Genomic DNA, 18,912 nt, shown 5'->3' on the forward strand with positions numbered 1-18,912 from the left:
ACAGTTGGCTTCCCACACTAAAGATGCCAGCACCGAGGACCTGAAGAGTGGGGTTGGGTGAGGACGGCCCTGGATCCCTGGACAGGTAAGTGTCCTTTTATTAAAAGTCAGCAGCTGCAGTATTTGTAGCTGTTGACTTTTAATGTTAAGGTAGGGAATCTCTTACTAACATTTTATTGAGATATTGTTACAATATTACCAGCGATCCTGAGTGTGTTTTCTAAAGTATCAGTAGAACATTATTTCATCTGAATAATTTGTGTTATAGAGGGGACCTCCCTTACTGTATTGATGGATAAAACTCTGACCAGGCGAATTGCATTATTTTTGGAGAAAGCTCTGAATTCTGTATCACTCAGATTCCCCTGTGTTACACGACAATATACCACCCTGGACTATGCAGGTAAATGCAAAATCAGCACCATAACTGTTCTCTTATTTTAAAATGATGCTTTATAGATATATAGTCATAAGGTTGAAATAAAAACACAGATCCATCCAGTTCATAGCATGTATGTGTTTGTGATTTTTTTTGTTCTCTAACAACTCCCCTAGCTTTGTGTAATCTGTTTCCTGGGGAAGACATTTAAAAGTTAGAATGCCACAAAAAAAATCCTGATCAACTGGTGTTACTATGGTAGCACTGTAGAACTCTGGGCACAGTATGTTAAATAAAAGGTAAAAAAAAAAAGACAAAATAGAAAATAAATACATATATATTTTTTTACATTTGGTCACCAGTCAGTGTCCCTGGTCACTGCCACACCAGTTATATTATGACGCTGTACAGCACTGGTAACAGTATGTAAAACATTTTATAAAATGTGAAAAAACTATTTTCTTTAAAAAAAAAAGTGACAAAAAATTACAACTTATAAAAAATGTGCCATGCCTCTTACTAAACACTAAGGATTGGTAGCAGATCTCCTGAACAGGGGAAATGTTTTAACAAAAAAACAAAAGTGCCCATTTTGAAGGATTATATTAAAGTAATTGGTCATGAAAAGGGTATGAGGGCTCCGAGTACTGCCCTGGGGGACATGTATCAGTAAAAACATTTTCTTTAAAAATGATCGCTTTTGCAGGAGCAGTGTTTTTAATTATGTAGGAAAAAAGGCAAGAAGCGCCAATCTAAATGCAGTATCATTAAAAACTTTAATTTAGATTATAAAAACAACAGGATTGTTCGCCTGTACTGCTCTTCTGTGTTCCCCGAACCTGGCACGCAGGGTCCTGATGGTTCTGCCTACATACAACAGCCCACAGGGACAGGAGATACAGTATATGACATAGGTGGTTGAACAATTGAAAAATGACTTTAAGGTATATTGATTCCCATTGGTGTTAAAAGTTTTTTTGCCATGTGTGACATGAGAACAGGTGAGGCATAATGCCTTCTTGCACCGGTACATACCTACTAGTGGAATGAGGGTAAGTTGTTTGGATATAAAGGATTTTTTCTGAACTGGGATTTTACTAGGAGCAATCTTTGTCTTCACGTTGGGGGCCCTCCGGTAAGCAAACTGAGGAACAGTGGGTAAGGAAGGTGCTAAATGGGGATCTTGAGCTAAGATCGACCAATGTTTTTTTATGATCCGTTCCATTCTTTTGTGACTAGCATGGAACTGAGTAATGAATCTGGTGGTTGGTTCTGTTTTCTGAGCCTTGGGGTTAGGTAGGGTGTCTGTCAAATAGAAAGGGGCAGCTACGGTCCTGGCTCCTATGTCCTAGTAGATAACAGCTCTCCTTGCGGACACTTCCATCTTCCTTGCAGCTCAGCACCCACAGCAGAGACCCCACAGACCACCCGTACATCATACCGCTGACAGCACCTCCACCGAAACCTGCACTATGCACCTTTACAACATCTGAGGAGGACGTCCCTGGACCCACTAAATGTCCTTGCCTATATTAATCCTGTCCTTGTGAGTAGCCATTTGGCTGTTGTTTTTATAATCTAAATTAAAGTTTTTAATGATACTGCACTTAGATTGGCGCTTCTTGCCTTTTTTCCTACATTATCTTTCAGAGTTGTTTGCTTCCACTCTCAAGTGAGCTGCCGCTGGTGCACAGTATCAGATTCCTTTGAACTATATATTTCATTGACTTTTATATATATTTTTTTCATTGACCATTATCTTTACTCTCTGGATGTTTGTGGCAGAGTCTACATATATTTTTATACTTTTGATTTTGCATATCCGGGGTTATTAGTCACACTGCCCGTCTTATCCCGGACTTGTTTTATGTTTATGTGTATCATGTCCATTCATGTTTGATGTGTGTTCTTGCGCCATTTATCTTTTTTGTTTAGTGTTTTTAATTATGCTTAAAATGCCACAATAAAAATGACAAATTCCTTTAAATATAGTGCCTGGGGGGTCCTCTTACTATTCCTGTAAAGTGGCGCATCTGTAGCACGCATTAAATATGCTGCAGCAAAAATGACATTTCTAAAGAAAAAAAACGAGTCAAATCAAGAGAAAAATGGCATGGGGACCACACCCCCCCGAGTCCATACCAGGCCCTTTGGGTCTGTTATGGATTTTGAGGGGAACCCAAGCCAAAAATTAAAAAAAAAAACAGTGTGCCCCCCCAATTCATACCAGACCTCTATCCGAGCATACAGCCTGGCAGGAAAGAGGGGGCACAAGCAAGCACCCACCTTCATGAACCATACCAGGCCACATGCCCTCAACATGGGGGGTAGGTGCCCCCTCCCACCCAAAAGCACCTTGCCCCAATGTTGATAGGGACAAGGGTCTCTTCCCGACAACCGGGGGGGTGTAGTTGTTGGGGTCTGCAGATGGGGGCTTATAAAAATCTGGAAGCCACCTTTAACAAGGGGGCCTCCAGATCCCCCCCCCATGTGAATGGGTATCGGGTACATAGTACACCTACCCATTCACCAAAAAAGTGGTAAAAATTAATAAATAATGTAAATCCATTGTCAATCATTCTGCCCACTGCCCCGAAAAATAGAAAAAATGAAAAATGCTCTGCCTCCTGGGAAGCCTCATGTCAAATGCCCCCTCTCCACTTTGACATTTCTTATATAGGTAAGGGGTGGGGCCACCTAGCTACGTTACCCAGTGGCCCTGCCCCCTTCTGACATCATGGACTTGTGCATGATGGGAATGTGACGTTACGGCCCTGCCCCTTACCTATATAAGAATTGTCAAAGTGGAGAGGAGGCAGGAGGCCTCCCAGAAGGTGGAGTGTTTTTAATGTTTTTTTATTTTTCGGGTTGGCGGGTGGCGTGATTGACAATGGATTTACATTAAAGGTATAATGTCAGCAAGTGTCTATTGTGTTTATTGCTTTTTGCCACTTTTTTGCGAATGGGTAGGGGTACTAGGTACCCAATACTCCTTCAAATGGGGGGCTCCCCCTTGTTTAAGGGGGCTCCCAGATTCCAATAATCCCCCCACCCACAGACCCTTGCCCTCATCCCCTGCCCCAAAGCACCCACCCCCCCATGTTGAGGGTATGTGGCCTGGTATAGTTCAGGGGGGTGCTCGGTCATCCCCCCTTTTCTGACCTGCTAGGCTGCATGCCTAAATAAGGGTCTGGTACGGATTTTGGGGGGGGCCCCACGCAGCATTTTTTTTTCTTTTTTTTTACTGGCACTTTTCTTTTATTGTTCTATATTGTTATTGGGAAACTCATTGACAGATGATGACTCATCATTTGTTAACGATGCCGCAACCGGCTTACCGACCCCGCTTCTTAACAACCAGCCTACACTTCCCCCTGATTGGGCATAGCTTTACCCAATCATGGCACAGAATACATTGCCGGGTGTTCATCTGAGTAATCACCTGGCAAACACCCTGCAAATTTGGGTGTTTGGTGAACAACCGAACAGGCAAATGTTTGGCCCGAACTGATGTGGTGTTTTTGGGCCTCAAGAAATTAGATAAGCTGTCAGTACATCAGGATTGGTAAATTTTCAGATACGTACCATAGTTTGTGGACTCTAACTCTCCTACAGACTAAACAATGAACACTGATTTGGGTTATTTTCACCAAAGACATGTAGCAGAATACAGTTTGGCCTAAACTTATGAAGAAAGATGATTTATTTGGAAAATATTATAACAGAAATTAGGGAAAACTTTGATTAACTTTAATTACCCACTTTAACCCCCAGAAGGTTCACCCCCCACCTGACCAGGCCATTTTTTGCGATACGGCACTGCGTTATTTTAACTGACACTAAACCCAAAATTGATGTCCTTTTTTCCTACAAATAGAGCTTTCTTTTGGTGGTATTTGATCACCTCTGCGGTTTTTATTTTTTGGGTTATAAACAAAAAAAGACTGATCATTTTGAAAAAAACTGAATATTTTTTCCTTTCTGCTATAAAACATTAAATAAAAAAAAAATGTAAAAAAATCAAATTTCTTCATCAATTTAGGTCAATATGTATTCTTCTACATATTTTTGGTAAAAAAAAGTCACAATAAGTGTATATTGATTGGTTTGCGCAAACCTTATATCTACAAACTGTGGGATATTTTTATGGAATTTTTATTTATTTTATTTTTACTATTAATGGTGGCGACCAGCAATTTTTAGTAGGACTTCAACATACAAATTGGGCACTAACTGACACTTTTGACACTTTTTGGGGACCAGTGACACTAAAAAACATGCACTGTACTAATGACACTGGCAGTGAATGGGTAAACATCAGGTGAGATCAAAGGGTTAAGCCTGTCCCTAGGGGTGCTTTATAACTGTGTGGGGATGCTTTGACTGAGGGAAAACAGAGATCTGTGTTTCTGCTTGGCAGAAACACAAGATCTCCATTTTCCCCTCTGACAGAACAGCGATCTGCCTTGTTTACATAGGCAGACCGGCGTCCTGCCTCTCCTCAGAATGTTCATCAGGTCCCGGTGGACATTGCGTCCAGAAGACCCACTGATTGACTACCCCTGTATCCAATCACAACAGGAGGGGGTCACCAGTGGCACAGGTACGTGATTTCGCTCAGTAGGGTCGCCCTGCCGCAGTTTATCTGCATGGGGCTGTCTTCACGTGGTTGAATATCACTAAAAGAAATCTCTATTTATGTAAAAATAAATGCTAAGTACAGTATAAGTACAGTGTTGCATGACAGCGCAATTGTCATTCAAAGTGCAACAGCGCTGAAAGCTGGCCTGGGCAGGAAAAGGGTAAAAGATCCCAGTAGGCAAACAGTTAAGCAAGATGAACTTTTGTACCAGGGGCTTCCTGACTGAGTGAAATTTGGAAGTCTAGACTACAACCAGATAGGATGGGGTTCTTTATGTGCAGTATTTTTACTAGATTACTAAACTGAGGACGTCAAGACTTTTATAGGTGGTTTTGATCTCTTAAGGTTTTTTATGCTGCTGTTAGCAGTTTGCTTTAGGCCTCATGCAGCACACGGCACATGTCAGTAAGAGGCTTCTACAGGGGAGAGGAGGGAGTGCCGACAATGACTGGGCAATAGGGATGAGCTTTGAGTTCGAGTAGAACATGACATCGGCTGTTCGCCAGTTCGCCGAACAGCGAACAATTTGGGGTGTTCGTGGCAAATTCGAAAGCCGCGGAACACCCTTTAAAAGTCTATGGGAGAAAACAAAAGTGCTAATTTTAAAGGCTTATATGCAAGTTATTGTCATAAAAAGTGTTTGGGGACCCAGGTCCTGCCCCAGGGGACATGTATCAATGCAAAAAAAGTTTTAAAAATTACCGTTTTTTCGGGAGCAGTCATTTTAATAATGCTTAAAGTGAAACAATAAAAGTGTAATATTCCTTTAAATTTCGTACCTGAGGGGTGTCTATAGTATGCCTGTAAAGGGGCGCATGTTTCTGGTGTTTAGAACAGTCTAACAGCAAAATGACATTTCAAAGGAAAAAAAGTCATTTAAAACTACTCGCGGCTATTAATGAATTGCCAGTCCGACAACACACATAAGAGTTCATTGATAAAAACTGCATGGGATTTCCCCACATGGGAACCCCAAACCAGAATTAAAAAAACATGGCGTGGGGGTCCCCCTAAATTCCATACCAGGCCCTTCAAGTCTGGTATGGATATTAAGGGGAACCCCGCGCCAAAATTTAAAAAAAAAATTGGCGTGGGGTTCCCTCAAAAATCCATACCATACCCTTATCCGAGCACGCAACCTGGCAGTCCGCAGGAAAAGAGGAGGGGGCGAGAGAGGCCCCCCCTCCTGAACTGTACCAGGCCACATGCCCTCAACATTGGGAGGGTGCTTTGGGGTAACAGCCCCCCAAAACACCTTGTCCCCATGTTGATGTTGATGAGGACAAGGGCCTCATCCCCACAACCCTTGGCCGGTGGTTGTGAGGGTCTGCGGGCACGGGGGGCTTAACAGAATCTGGAAGCCACCTTTAACAAGGGGACCCCCAGATCCCAGCCCCCCCTTGTGAAATGGTAATGGGGTACAAAAGTACCCCTACTATTTCACAAAAAACTGTCAAAAATGTTAAAAATGACAAGAGACAGTTTTTGACAATTCCTTTATTTAAAGTCTTCTTTTTTCTATCTTCTTTCTTCTTTCTCTATTTTCCTTCGGTTTCTTCCTCCATCTTCTTCTTCCTCCGATCCTCTGCTTCTTTCTCTGGTGTTCTCGTCCGGCATCTTCCTCTGCGGCGTCTTCTTCTCTTCATCTTTTTCTCTTCATCTTTTTTCTTCATCTTCTTCTCTTCATCTTTTTCTCTTCATCTTCTTCTCTTCATCTTCTTTTTGGGCCGCTCCGCATCCATGGGAGGCTCCCGCTGTGTGACGCATCTTGTCTTCTGATGGTTCTTAAATAATGGAGGGCGGGGTCACCCAGTGACCCCGCCCCCCTCTGACACACAGGGACTTGACGGGGACTTCCCTGTGGCATTCCCCGTGATGTCAGAGGGGTCACCCATTACGGAAGATGTCGGACGAGAACACCGGAGAAATAAGCAGAGGAGCGGAGGAAGAAGAAGATGGAGGAAGAAACCGAAAGAAGATAGAAGAAAGAAGATGGAAAAAAGAAGACTTTAAATAAAGGAATTGTCAAAAACTGTCTCTTGTCATTTTTAACATTTTTGACAGTTTTTTTGTGAAATAGTAGGGGTACTTTTGTACCCCATTACCATTTCACACAGGGGGGGACAGGATCTGGGGGTCCCCTTGTTAAAGGGGGCTTCCAGATTCTGATAAACCCCCCGCCCGCAGACCCCCACAACCACTGGCCAAGGGTTGTGGAGATGAGGCCCTTGTCCTCATCAACATGGGGACAATGTGTTTTGGGGGCTGCTACCCCAAAGCACCCTCTCAATGTTGAGGGCATGTGGCCTGGTACGGTTCAGGAGGGGTGCGCCCTCTCGTCCCCCCTCTTTTCCTGCGGCCTGCCAGGTTGCGTGCTTGGATAAGGGTCTGGTATGGATTTTTGGGGGGACCCCACGCCAATTTTTTAAAAAAATTTGGCGCAGGGTTCCCCTTAAAATCCATACCAGACCTGAAGGGTCTGGTATGAATTTTGAAGGGGACCCCTACGTCATTTTTTTTAAAAATTTGGGTACGGGGTTCCCCTTAATATCCATACCAGACCTGAAGGGCCTGGTATGGAATTTAGGGGGACCCCCACGCCAGTTTTTTTTTAAATTTTGGTTCGGGGTTCCCCTGTGGGGAAATCCCATGCAGTTTTTATCAACAAACTTTTATGTGTATTGTCGGACCAGCAATTCATTAATAGCCGCGAGTAGTTTTAAATGACTATTTTCCTTTGAAATGTCATTTTGCTGTCAGACTGTTCTAAACACGGCAAACATGCGCCCCTTTACAGGCATACTATAGACACCCCCCCAGGTACGAAATTGAAAGGAATATTACACATTTATTGTTTCACTTTAAGCATTATTAAAATCACTGCTCCCGAAAAAACTGACGTTATTAAAACTTTTTTTTGCATTGATACATGTCCCCTGGGTCAGGACCCAGGTCCCCAAACCCTTTTTAGGACAATACCATGCAAATTAGCCTTTAAAATTAGCACTTTTGATTTTGAACGTTTGAGTCCCATAGACTTGAATGGGGTTCTAACATTCGTGCAAAGTTTTGGTCTGTTCGCAAGTTCTGGTGCGAACCGAACCAGGGGGTGTTCGGCTCATCCCTACTGGGCAATAGGTCCCTATAGGTGACGTCAGGGCTCTGAAAATTTACTGTCATTGTCAAGCCTTGCCTTACACAGGGTAGTCAGAGCTGCAGGATCATGTGACTACACTGGAGCAGACTGAAAATAAGTAAGAACACAAATCTTTTTTATATAGGGTATGCAGGATATGTGGGGGGTCACTTTTAAGAGTAGTTAGTATGAGTATTTACTACCACTTTTATCTTTAACTTTCTACTTTTCAATGAAACAATTTTTTTTTCAGAAACAAATAAAGTTGTCACCAATGACAAGAGTGATTTCTTTCAAAGTATAAGAAGGTATTCTGCAAATTACTATTACTATAAACCTATATTAATCTGCAATCAATCCCTCCTCTATGGGCTGAAGAGAGCTCTGGAGATTTCCCCGGCTGAGTCCATCATTTTGGTTCCTACAATTGGCTGCATGGCAGATTACAATGACACTCAGCTCCTGTCTGATGTTTACACATTGTTGGAGGAGAAGAAGTCCCAAGTAAGAACCCTCCATGTAAAGTCATACATCGTCTACGTATCTCTGATCCCTAGGTAAACATTGTTTTTTCTCTACAGGTTTATTTTTTTTTGTGCTCCTTGTATTGTACAATGAAAGCTTCCCACAAAGATGTGTTCAATGAAATTTCATCTCTTAGTTATGGAGACTTTATTGATGTGGGGGATATTCATAATAAGGTAAGAATCGTAGAAGCATATACAGTATAGTATTAGTGAAGGTAACATTATTTTGTTGCTAATGGAACATTTTTATATACTGGGCTGAATTTCAGTTATACTGTATACTGTTGACTGCTTTAGAGGTTATAACCCAAGAAATTAAAGAAGAATTCCAGGTCTGGACATTTTATACCTAGTTATGTTGTTTCTAACTTGAACCAATGTAACTACGTATATTCCAGACCTGTGAGATCCCTCCAGAAGCAGGGAATCACCGTAATAGACAACACTACTACACTACCACTCCAACTCTCTCAATTTGCTTTTGGGTCCCATACCGAGTGGCATTGTGAACACAGGAGGGTGGCAGCTTGGCATGTGTGCCATTCAGGGAATGCTTTGCATTATCTAAATGAATACAAAGTGTTCTCTGATTGGATGAGGTGGAGAGTCAGAGCAGTGACACCATGGATGAAAAGCATTCTCTGAAAGGTGCTTGTGCTGAACAGTCGACTCCCTGTGTTCAGTAAGCAGCAGTGAAGCCTCTAAGAACTGGACCTGGAATCTGGAAGATAACTGTAGTAGTGGCATAGTAGCAGTGTCTACTAGTGTATTTTTTTGGTATTTAAGACCAAGTACAAGTACGATACCTTTTTCAAGTACTCACAGATACCGATTACCGATACTTATTTTTGCACATTTTTGGTAATGTCTGATAGGTTTATGGCTTTTGTAAACTTCAAGTTGTGCAGTATTGGTAATCTCGTCTCTATTAATATGTGGGTTATGACTGGTCTGAAATCTACGTGGAATTTGTCTATATTTAAGTGAAGAATTGCTAGAGCTGGATCTGGGGCCGTAAGCATTCCTGTTAGGCATGATATTAATTGGAATACCTGGTTCCATAGACTTTTAACTGTAGGGCAATGCCAAAGCATGTGAAGAAGGTTCCCAATTTGACCGCAAGCCCTCCAGCAGTGTGGTGATGACCCAGGGAAGTAAGTTGAGATTCTGTATGGTGTGTAGTGCCATCTGTTTGCTAATTTAATTGTTATTTCCCAGTGGTTAACACAATGGGATGCTCTATGCATTTCTTTAAATGTGCATTGCCATTGTTCTTCTGTGAAGGTAGTGTTTAGATCTTTTTTCCCATTTTGTCATAGCTGTAATTTTAGTAAATGTATGTTTGTCTTTGATGACGTTGTAGAAAAAAGATATTCCTTTCGTGTCTTGTTTGCTCTTAGAGTAGAATTGCCATATTTTGTATGGAAGGGAAGTTGTTGGGTGAGAATGCGATTTTAAGAAGTGTATGATCCTTATGCATGTGAATAGGCTGTCGTTAGAAAGGTTGTATTGTGTCTTAACTTGTTCTACAGACTTGGTTTTGGTTCCTATGTAGAAGTCAGGGATATGTGTTATACCTTTTTGCACTAGGTCTTTGACGTTCATCATGGGTATCATTGAGTTTAGTAGAGTTAAAGGTAGATCATATTTTGTGTCAGTCTTGTCTGTGTGGTTATGTTCCAGTAGAAATCTCCAGGCTCTTAAGGATATCTGCATAGGGGGTGACATTTGTTTTGTATCCCATGGTATCCACCTGTCGCTCATAGTTAGGCATGTCAGGTTGTTGGTCGGTGCTAATGTTGTTTCTATGTCCACCCACAGTGGTACATCAGGTTTTTGGAACCAGTGCTTGAGTTGGTCCAAGGATAGCAGCAGAGAAGGCGTTCGATTTTTCTCAGCACAATGTATCACATTAACAATTCTCCTGGTTGCATCAGAGGTTTGTCTCCCCCTCACAAAACCCATCTGGTCGCGCTTTATAATTGTGGGGATAATATTTGTTAGTCTTTTGGCTAAGAGTTTGGCATAAATTTTGATATCCGAGTTGAGAAGGGAAATGGGCCTAAGGTTGGCCGGAGTGTTGGATTCTTTGCCTGGTTTCGGTATGGTGACTATGTGTGCCTTCAGCATTTCTTGAGGTAAGGTGGCAGACTCAACAGCTTTGTTATATACTGTGGAGAGATGTGGAGAGAGGGTGCATTTAAATAGTTTAAAATATTTGTTAGAAAACCCATCAGGTCCAGGAGATTTCCTGTTTGGAAGCGTGTTAATAGTTAGTTCTATTTCCTGGGTTGTAATTGGTGCATTTAAGGTTTCAGGTTGGTGCTCAGTGAGAGTAGGTAGGTTTATGTTCTGCAAGAATGTTTGAATGTGTTCTGCGGTCGGTTGGGGTGTTGTGGGATTGTTATTTAGGTTATACAATGAGCTGTAGTAATCAGCAAATTTATTCGCTATGTCTTGTGTGTAGTGATCGGGTCTATATTAATTAATATTGGGTGTATAGATAATTAATATTTAGGTTATTATATAATGATGATGTAAGTACTCTTCCGCAGCAACCCAATTCTTCCAGAGAGATGCACTTTATTGACTTCCAACACAGAACAAAGTCCAAAGTCCACAGATGACAAAGAAATCCGACAGAGGAAATATAATTCAGAGACCCATATTATTCAGTCTTCCCATATAATTCAGTCTTCCCAGCCATGCACAGACAAGCCTCCCTCATACACAGACAAGCCTCACTTCCCCATACAGACAAGCCTCACTTACCAAACCTATAGACTGAATGCCGTGTTATATTCACTAAATATTGAATGGCTGAGCAATTTGATTGGCCATTTCAATTTAGGACTTTGATTAGCTTTTGTCTTTCAAACAGACAACAACTCCCAGCCGTGAACAGTTGCAGTCATAAACCGCCCCAATTTGCACTCCCGCATATCAACATCAACAAGTCCCCTTTAGATATATGTAATTAGATTAGATTAACATACCACCTGAATACCCTTTGAAATGTTCAAATAGACTTGCATAAGATTAACACATCAAAGAGTCTTCAGCTGTTAAAATTCAGTTGGACAAATCAACCATTCGGTCAACATTGACTGCATGTGTACATACACACAACAATGTCCCACATAAATCGGTGAACATTACAACATATTACAACATTGTGGATTTGTAATTTTGTGGGATAACGTAGGATGTTTAGGGTATGTAATCCTTGTCTTTGAACGGATTGCCTTAAGTCTATTTGCTAGGTATTTGCCTGCTCTGTTGGCGTTTGTGTAGTGGGTTAGACGTAGGCACCTAAGATGTTTATCGTATTGTTGAGACAGTAGTTCTCTAAGTTTCTCTCTGAGGCTATTCAGAGTGTCAGATAGTGGTAATGTAGGTGCTATCTTGTTTTTGGATTCTAAATCATGAATTGATTTTAGAATGTCATTAAGCTGCTGAGTCCGCCTTTTTTTTTCATTAGCCCCTAGTCGTATGAGAATGCCTCTCATGTAGGCCTTATGGGAATTCCATAAAATGTATGGGTCGTTTACTGAGCCTACATTGTCTGCAAAGAAATTGTTTAGGTGCTGGGAAATTGATTTAGAGGCGTGTGATTCCTGGAGTAGTTTAATGTTGCAGCGCCAGATGGGGGGGTGAGGAGGAGACTCCCCGTTCTATTATAGACATAGATATGGCAGCGTGGTCTGACCACGTTATGTCATGTATATTTGTGGTCTCCACATTTTGTAGAAGCCACTTGTCCGTCAAAAACATATCTATACGGGAGTATGAGCAATGCCTATTGAAGAAAAAGGTGTAATCTCTTTCATTGGCATGGAGGCATCTCCATGCGTCGAACAGTTCCTCTTTGTGAAGAAGTGTTTGAAGTGGTGGGGTACCCTTGGGTTTGCCTGATGGGGTGTCAAATACTGGATCAGATGTCACGTTGAAATCTCCGCAGATCAGGACATTGCCATATTTCATTGAGTTCACTTTGTGGATAACCTTCTTTATGAACCGAATTTGGTGTGAATTTGGTGCATATATCGTGACCAGGGTGTATGGTTTAGAGTTGATATCCCCAGTTACAATGATGTATCTGCCTCCGTCATCAAGAACAATATTCTTGGGTTGGAATGAGAGGGAGTTTTTAATGGCTAACATGACACCTCCTTTCTTATGGTTTGGTGTGCAGGCCAGGTATATGAACGGATAATCCTTATGCTTACAGTGTGGGTTGTAATCGGTTTGAAAATGCGTTTCTTGGACGCAGAGAATGTCTGCCTTTTGTTTGTTAGCTTCCTTCCATAGAGAAAATCTTTTTGCCGGGTGGTTTAGATCACGGGCGTTAATCGACAAGCATTTGATCATCATTGTAAGGATCGTAGTATGTTTGGTAAGGCATTGTGGTGTGGGTACTCACTGTGACCACGTATTTGGTAGGTTGCAGCTGCCATGCTCCTGGAAAAGAGCAGATGTGGATCTTCCATGTCAGTAGAAAGGTTGAGGTTACTTCGAACTGAACTGTGTATTTCAAGGTAAACAATAAAAAGAAGAACAACAGAAAAAAAAAAAGAAAAATCAACACAGGTATCATAATAAATGGATCTGAAAGAAAAAACTGATCCTAGTGCAGACGTAACTGCTACAGATGGTGTAGGGGTGTTGAAGAGTGTTCAATAAAGAAGCTTTTCTCCAGAGATAGTGTTATGCTTACAGGTCATTGCTATGAGCTTCCACCGGTGTTCTTCTTTGAAGAGCGCTTGTGGGTTACAATTTACCATTAATTTTGTATAATAGGCGGCCCTGCAGGGAGTGAATGGAGGGTGGTTTGATCAGGGAGTATATTCCATCTCCGCAGGGCAGCAAGCCCCTCTTCTAATGTGGATACTGTAATGGTGGCCCAGTTGTGGATAATGGAAAGCGTTGCCGGGTATTTCCATTTGTGGAGGATTTTATGGTTCCTCAGTGTCTTTGTGATTGTCATCAGGTTGCGACGGCATTGTAGGGTGTGTCTGGACAGATCAGGGAGTAATCTGATGTCCACATATTGTTGTGGGATGTTTTCTGGTTTACGTGAGACTTGCAATATTTGATCCTTTATGTGATAATAATGTACTCTCAGCAGTAAATCCCTGGGTGTGTCAGCAGGGAGAAGGGATGGTGTGGGGACCCTGTGAATCCTATCCACAAGAAGATCTTGTGCAGTTGCTGCTGGCATTAAAGTGGAGAATAGGGTCTGGGCGAATTGCAATAGCTAATGGGGGGAACTGCTTCAGGTATACTCCTCAATTTGAGGTTGTTCCTCCTGGACCTGTCCTCAAGGTCCGCCAGCTTGTCCTTTATCCATGCAATGTCTTCCCCCTGAGCTGTGTGGGCCTCCACCATTACATTATAGGATGAGGTGTATTCCTCCATCTTGTGCTCTACCTGATGCACTCTGTGGCCTAAGGCTTGCACCTCCCTCTTGCAGTCATTTATCCCTCTGACCATGTCAGCTTGCAGGGACGATCTCAGGGACAGCAGCATGTCCCATTCATCATGGTGTCTGACACCGGTCTGTCTGCTGTGGGGAAGTCTGTGATGGGATCCCTGTCCCGAGTGTTCTGTGTTGTGGAGGCACAGTGAGGCAGGGAGAGGGGCTGAGGACAGATTCCCCAGTCCCTTTCTCTGTAGCCTCAGTTGCACTGAAGATGAATGGAGAGGAGACAGAGGGTCCTTTTCATTCATAAACTGAAGCATCGTAAACATAGTTTTAGTAAATGTGTGTTTCAATAACTTATAGCAGAGGGTATGGGCCCATTAACACATTCACCCTTTTATAACTTTTGTGGGTTTCATTCAAATAATATAATTTATTTTTTAATTCTTTTTGGCAGCTTTTGCACTCATTTGAATTGCTTTTGTCTAAGCCTCTTAATTCATCTGTGCGCCTCCTGAAAATCCATCTAAATATCACGGACGAATATACTGAAGTGTTTAGTGTGCCAACTTCCTTATCATATTTACTGATCACAAGAGATGCAAAAGCGATGCTAAAATTTACTGATCCGAACGGTAAGTTGATGGTTGTAAAATGACAACAAGAATTTCTGAATGTTTATATTGCATTATTTCTATCAATCTTAAGAACATAGATCCAATGTCTTCCATATCTACAAAAAAGGTCTTTGCTGCCACCTCTCATGGGAAGTGTCTTGTGAGTCAGCGGGTTTCATGCACTACCACATTATTTAGATAATCAGATTTTCTCAAATCTAGTAGAGGGGAATTCTTTTCTACTTGGTTCACCAGAAACCTGAGGTGTGAGCAATGCATTGGCAGCCCTGGTTCCAGTTCATTCTAAGGGCCTTTGTTGACAGGCTTTGGGCTTGTGTTGATGGCTTCACTTTGACTTCAGTCATAAATGCTTCAGAGAGTATAGAATACATTGAATGGTGAATTTGACTCGCAGTCGACATTCTTCTGACCTGCATTTGTCCTGCTTCATAGATCTGTATGAGGATGCTAAACCAATTTGAAACAAACAAAAGCCCATTCATACAGATCCTTATAGACTCCTGGAAATTTCCTTTTGCTGCTATAGTAACTTAGTAAACTTGCTGCTATGGTAAACTTTACACTTTGCTCTACTTGTGTTTGTGTAAAAAACTTCCCACAGTCTATACATTTCTTGCAAGTTGGGTGAGTACCATAGTCATCACTCTACTATCATGGTTTACCAAGGAACTCTTTCCTGTTTTCACTTGTTAGCTTTCAGCTTTAGTACAAAATCTAGCAGGGAGATGAATGATTGAGTGGTTGAGTTACATAGTTACATAGTTGGTGCGGTTGAAAAAAGTCCATCCAGTTAAACCTGTGATGTGTGCGTGTGTGTGTGTGTATGCGTGTGTTTGTTTGTATGTTGTTATGTCAATGGTACATTGTATATCCCTCTATGTTGTGGTCATTAAGGTGCCACTCTAATAGTTTTTTTAAACTATTGATGCTCCCTGCTGATACCACTGCTTGTGGAAGAGAATTCCACATGCTTACTGCTCTGACAGTAAAGAACCCTCTGCACTGTTTAAGGTTAAACTGCTTCTCTTCCAGTTTTAGTGAATGGCTGTAGCAATCCCCCTGAGGAAGACACATGATTCCCTGTGTCGACACACGTTGGGGAGGGGACAGGATGGCTTAGGCAGAAGCAGGAGAGTTTTTTTGAACACCTGCTGTGTTAATACGAATAGACCTACAGCTCCCACCGGGATATACTGTATGTCACTAATTTGCATAAAAATGTCCCTCAGTGAATTTCTAAGACAATATATACAGTATCTCACTCAAGTGAGTACACCCCTCACATTTTTTTAAATATTTTTTTCTATCTTTTCATGTCACAACACTTAAGAAATGACACTTTGCTTCAATGTAAAGTAGTGAGTGTACAGCTTGTATAACAGTGTAAATTTGCTGTCCCCTCAAAATAACTCAACACACAGCCATTAATGTCTAAACCGCTGGTAACAATAGTGAGTACACCTCTAACTGAAAATGTTGAATTTGGGCCCAAAGAGACCTTGCACTCCTCCACCTTTCGTTTGAGGATGCTCCACAGATGCTCAATAGGGTTTAGGTCTGGAGGCATGCTTGGCCAGTCCATCACCTTTACCCTCAGCTTCTTTAGCAAGGCAGTGGTCGTCTTGGAGGTGTGTTTGGGGTCGTTATCATGTTGGAATACTGCCCTGTGGCCCAGTCTCTGAAGGGAGGGGATCATGCTCTGCTTCAGTATGTCACAGTACATGTTGGCATTCATGGTTCCCTCAATGAACTGTAGCTCCCCAGTGCCGGCAACCATTTTGAACTTCCACTGACCAGTATGAGAGAGTCAGAGCGATAACACCAAATTTAATACACCTGCTCCCCATTCACACCTGAGACCTTGTAACACTAATGAGTCACATGACACCAGGTAGGGAAAATGGTTAATTGGGCCCAATTTGGACATTTTCACTTAGGGGTGTGCTCACTTTTGTTGCCAGCGGTTTAGACATTAATGGCTGTGTGTTGAGTTATTTTGAGGGGACAGCAAATTTACACTGTTATACAAGCTGTACACTCACTAATTTACATTGTAGCAAAGTGTCATTTCTTCAGTGTTGTCACATGAAAAGATATAATAATATATTTACAAAAATGTGAGGGGTGTACTCACTTTTGTGAGATACTGTATATCTAAAATGTGCTTACAGTGTTGCCGGATTGGCTTAACCACTTCCCACTCGGCCTATAGCAGAATGACGGCTGGTCGGTGGTTCCGTTATCCTGATTGGACGTCATATGACGTCTTTCAGGATAACAAGCCACCGCACGCCTGTGGGGGCGCGCAGCGCGGCAACCGGTGGTGCTGTGTGTCAGTCTGACAGAGGCTCTTTACCATGTGATCAGCTGTGTCCAATCACAGCTGATCACTGTGTAAACAGGTAAAGCCATGTATCAGCTTTTCCTCTATCGCATCTGACAGATGCGAGTAAAGGAGAGCCGATTGGCTGCTTTCCTGACAGGGGGTGTCTGCGCTGTTTGATTATCAGCAAAGCCCCCCCAAGGATGCCCACCCAGGACCACCAGGGATGCCCACCTTTGATGACCACCAGGTATGCCCACCAGGTATGCCACCCATGACCACCAGGGATGCAAATCAGTGCATATAAATGATGCCAATCAGTGCCCATCACTAATGCCTGCCAGTGCCTCTGTATCAGTGCCACACATCAGTGTCCATCAGTGCTGCCTATCAGTGCCCATCAGTGCCACCCATAAGTACCCATGAGTGCAGCCTTCCAGTGCCCATCAGTGTCACCTATCAGTGTCACCTATGAGTGCCCATCAGTGCAATCTATCAATGCCCATCAGTGCTGCATATTAGTGCCCATCAGTGCTGCATATCAGTGCCCATCAGTGCTGCACATTAGTGCGCATTATCAGTGGCCATCAGTGCCACCTCATTGGTGTCATCTCATCAGTGCCCGTCAGTGCTGCCTTATCAGTGCCAGTCAGTGCAGCCTCATCAGTGCCCATCACTGAAGGAGAAAACTTATTTACAAAATTTTATAACAGAAACAAAGAAAAACTTTTTTTTTCAAAATTTTCAGTCTTCTTTCTATTTGTTCAGCAAAAAAGAAATACCCCAGTGGTGATCAAATACCACCAAAAGAAAGCTCTATTTGTGGGAAAAAATGAAATGTGTTGGATACAGTGTAGCATGAATGTGAAATTTTCATTTAAAAAGCAACAGCGCTTAAAGCTGAAAATTGGCCTGGGCAGGAAGGGGGGAATGTAGGTACCTCCTTGCCTTCAGTAGACCCAGGGGGGCGCTACATACAATTTTTTGGAATCAGACTTTTGCATTTCTAATAATTATTTTAAATCTAGAATCTTCTATCTGAAATTCTTCAACCAGAACAATTTTTGCTGCCTTTCCTTCTGGAATGTGTTATGTTGGAATGGAATAATAGGATTTTCATTACAGCTTACCTGTAAAATCCTTTTCTTGGAGTACATCTTGGGACACAGAACAGCCATAGTAATTACTATGTGGGTTATAGGTCACCTATAGGTGAATGGACGCTGGAAAACAAAAGACAGGAAGTTCCCCTCAATATAACCCCTCCTTCACAGGAAGCACATCAGTTTTGTAGCAAAGCAATGTATATTCCAATAAGAGAGGAGGGACCTCTGTGTCCTGTGATGTACTCCAAGAAAAAGAATTTTACAGGTTTTAAAGCTGTAATAAAAATCCTATTTGCTTTATCGTACATCACGGGACACAGAGCAGCCATAGTAATTACTATGTGGGATGTCCCAAAGCAATGTCCCTGAGGGGAGGGAGACACCATCATAGAAACTGCCATCAAAGAAGGACCTACTCTACTATTTGTAATACGCTGAGGCCAAGGCAGCATCATCTATGTGGTTGACATCGACCTGGTAAAAAACCCTGTAGATGTATAAAAAAAAAGACCAAATAGTGATCTTGAACATCTGGGCCACTGACACCCAATGATGGGTGGCCCAAAATACTCCCACACCTGGTAGAGAATCTCTCCCCAGTAAAAATGTTTTTTTTTCTTTGCCATTTAAACCATAGGCATCATTGATAAACTAGCAGATCCACTGCTAAATATTCTGGATGCTGCCTGCCCTTCCTGGGCTCTTCTGGCAGCACAACCGGGATTCCTGACTTGTGCTG

At 42.2% G+C, this 18,912-nt stretch overlaps 1 protein-coding gene across 1 annotated transcript in view; it reads left to right on the forward strand.

Moving 5' to 3' along the window:
* Positions 1-18,912, forward strand: part of LOC141147914 (uncharacterized) — a 37,481-nt gene that overhangs the window by 4,054 nt on the left and 14,515 nt on the right. The window contains exons 3-6 of the mRNA XM_073635072.1: positions 269-403; positions 8,411-8,661; positions 8,739-8,858; positions 14,564-14,741. Coding sequence (XP_073491173.1) covers positions 269-403; positions 8,411-8,661; positions 8,739-8,858; positions 14,564-14,741 — 684 coding nt within the window. The remainder of the gene's footprint in view (positions 1-268; positions 404-8,410; positions 8,662-8,738; positions 8,859-14,563; positions 14,742-18,912) is intronic.

This window comes from Aquarana catesbeiana, linkage group LG06 (assembly GCF_042186555.1).
Source record: "Aquarana catesbeiana isolate 2022-GZ linkage group LG06, ASM4218655v1, whole genome shotgun sequence".
In the NCBI taxonomy this organism is placed as follows: domain Eukaryota; kingdom Metazoa; phylum Chordata; class Amphibia; order Anura; family Ranidae; genus Aquarana; species Aquarana catesbeiana.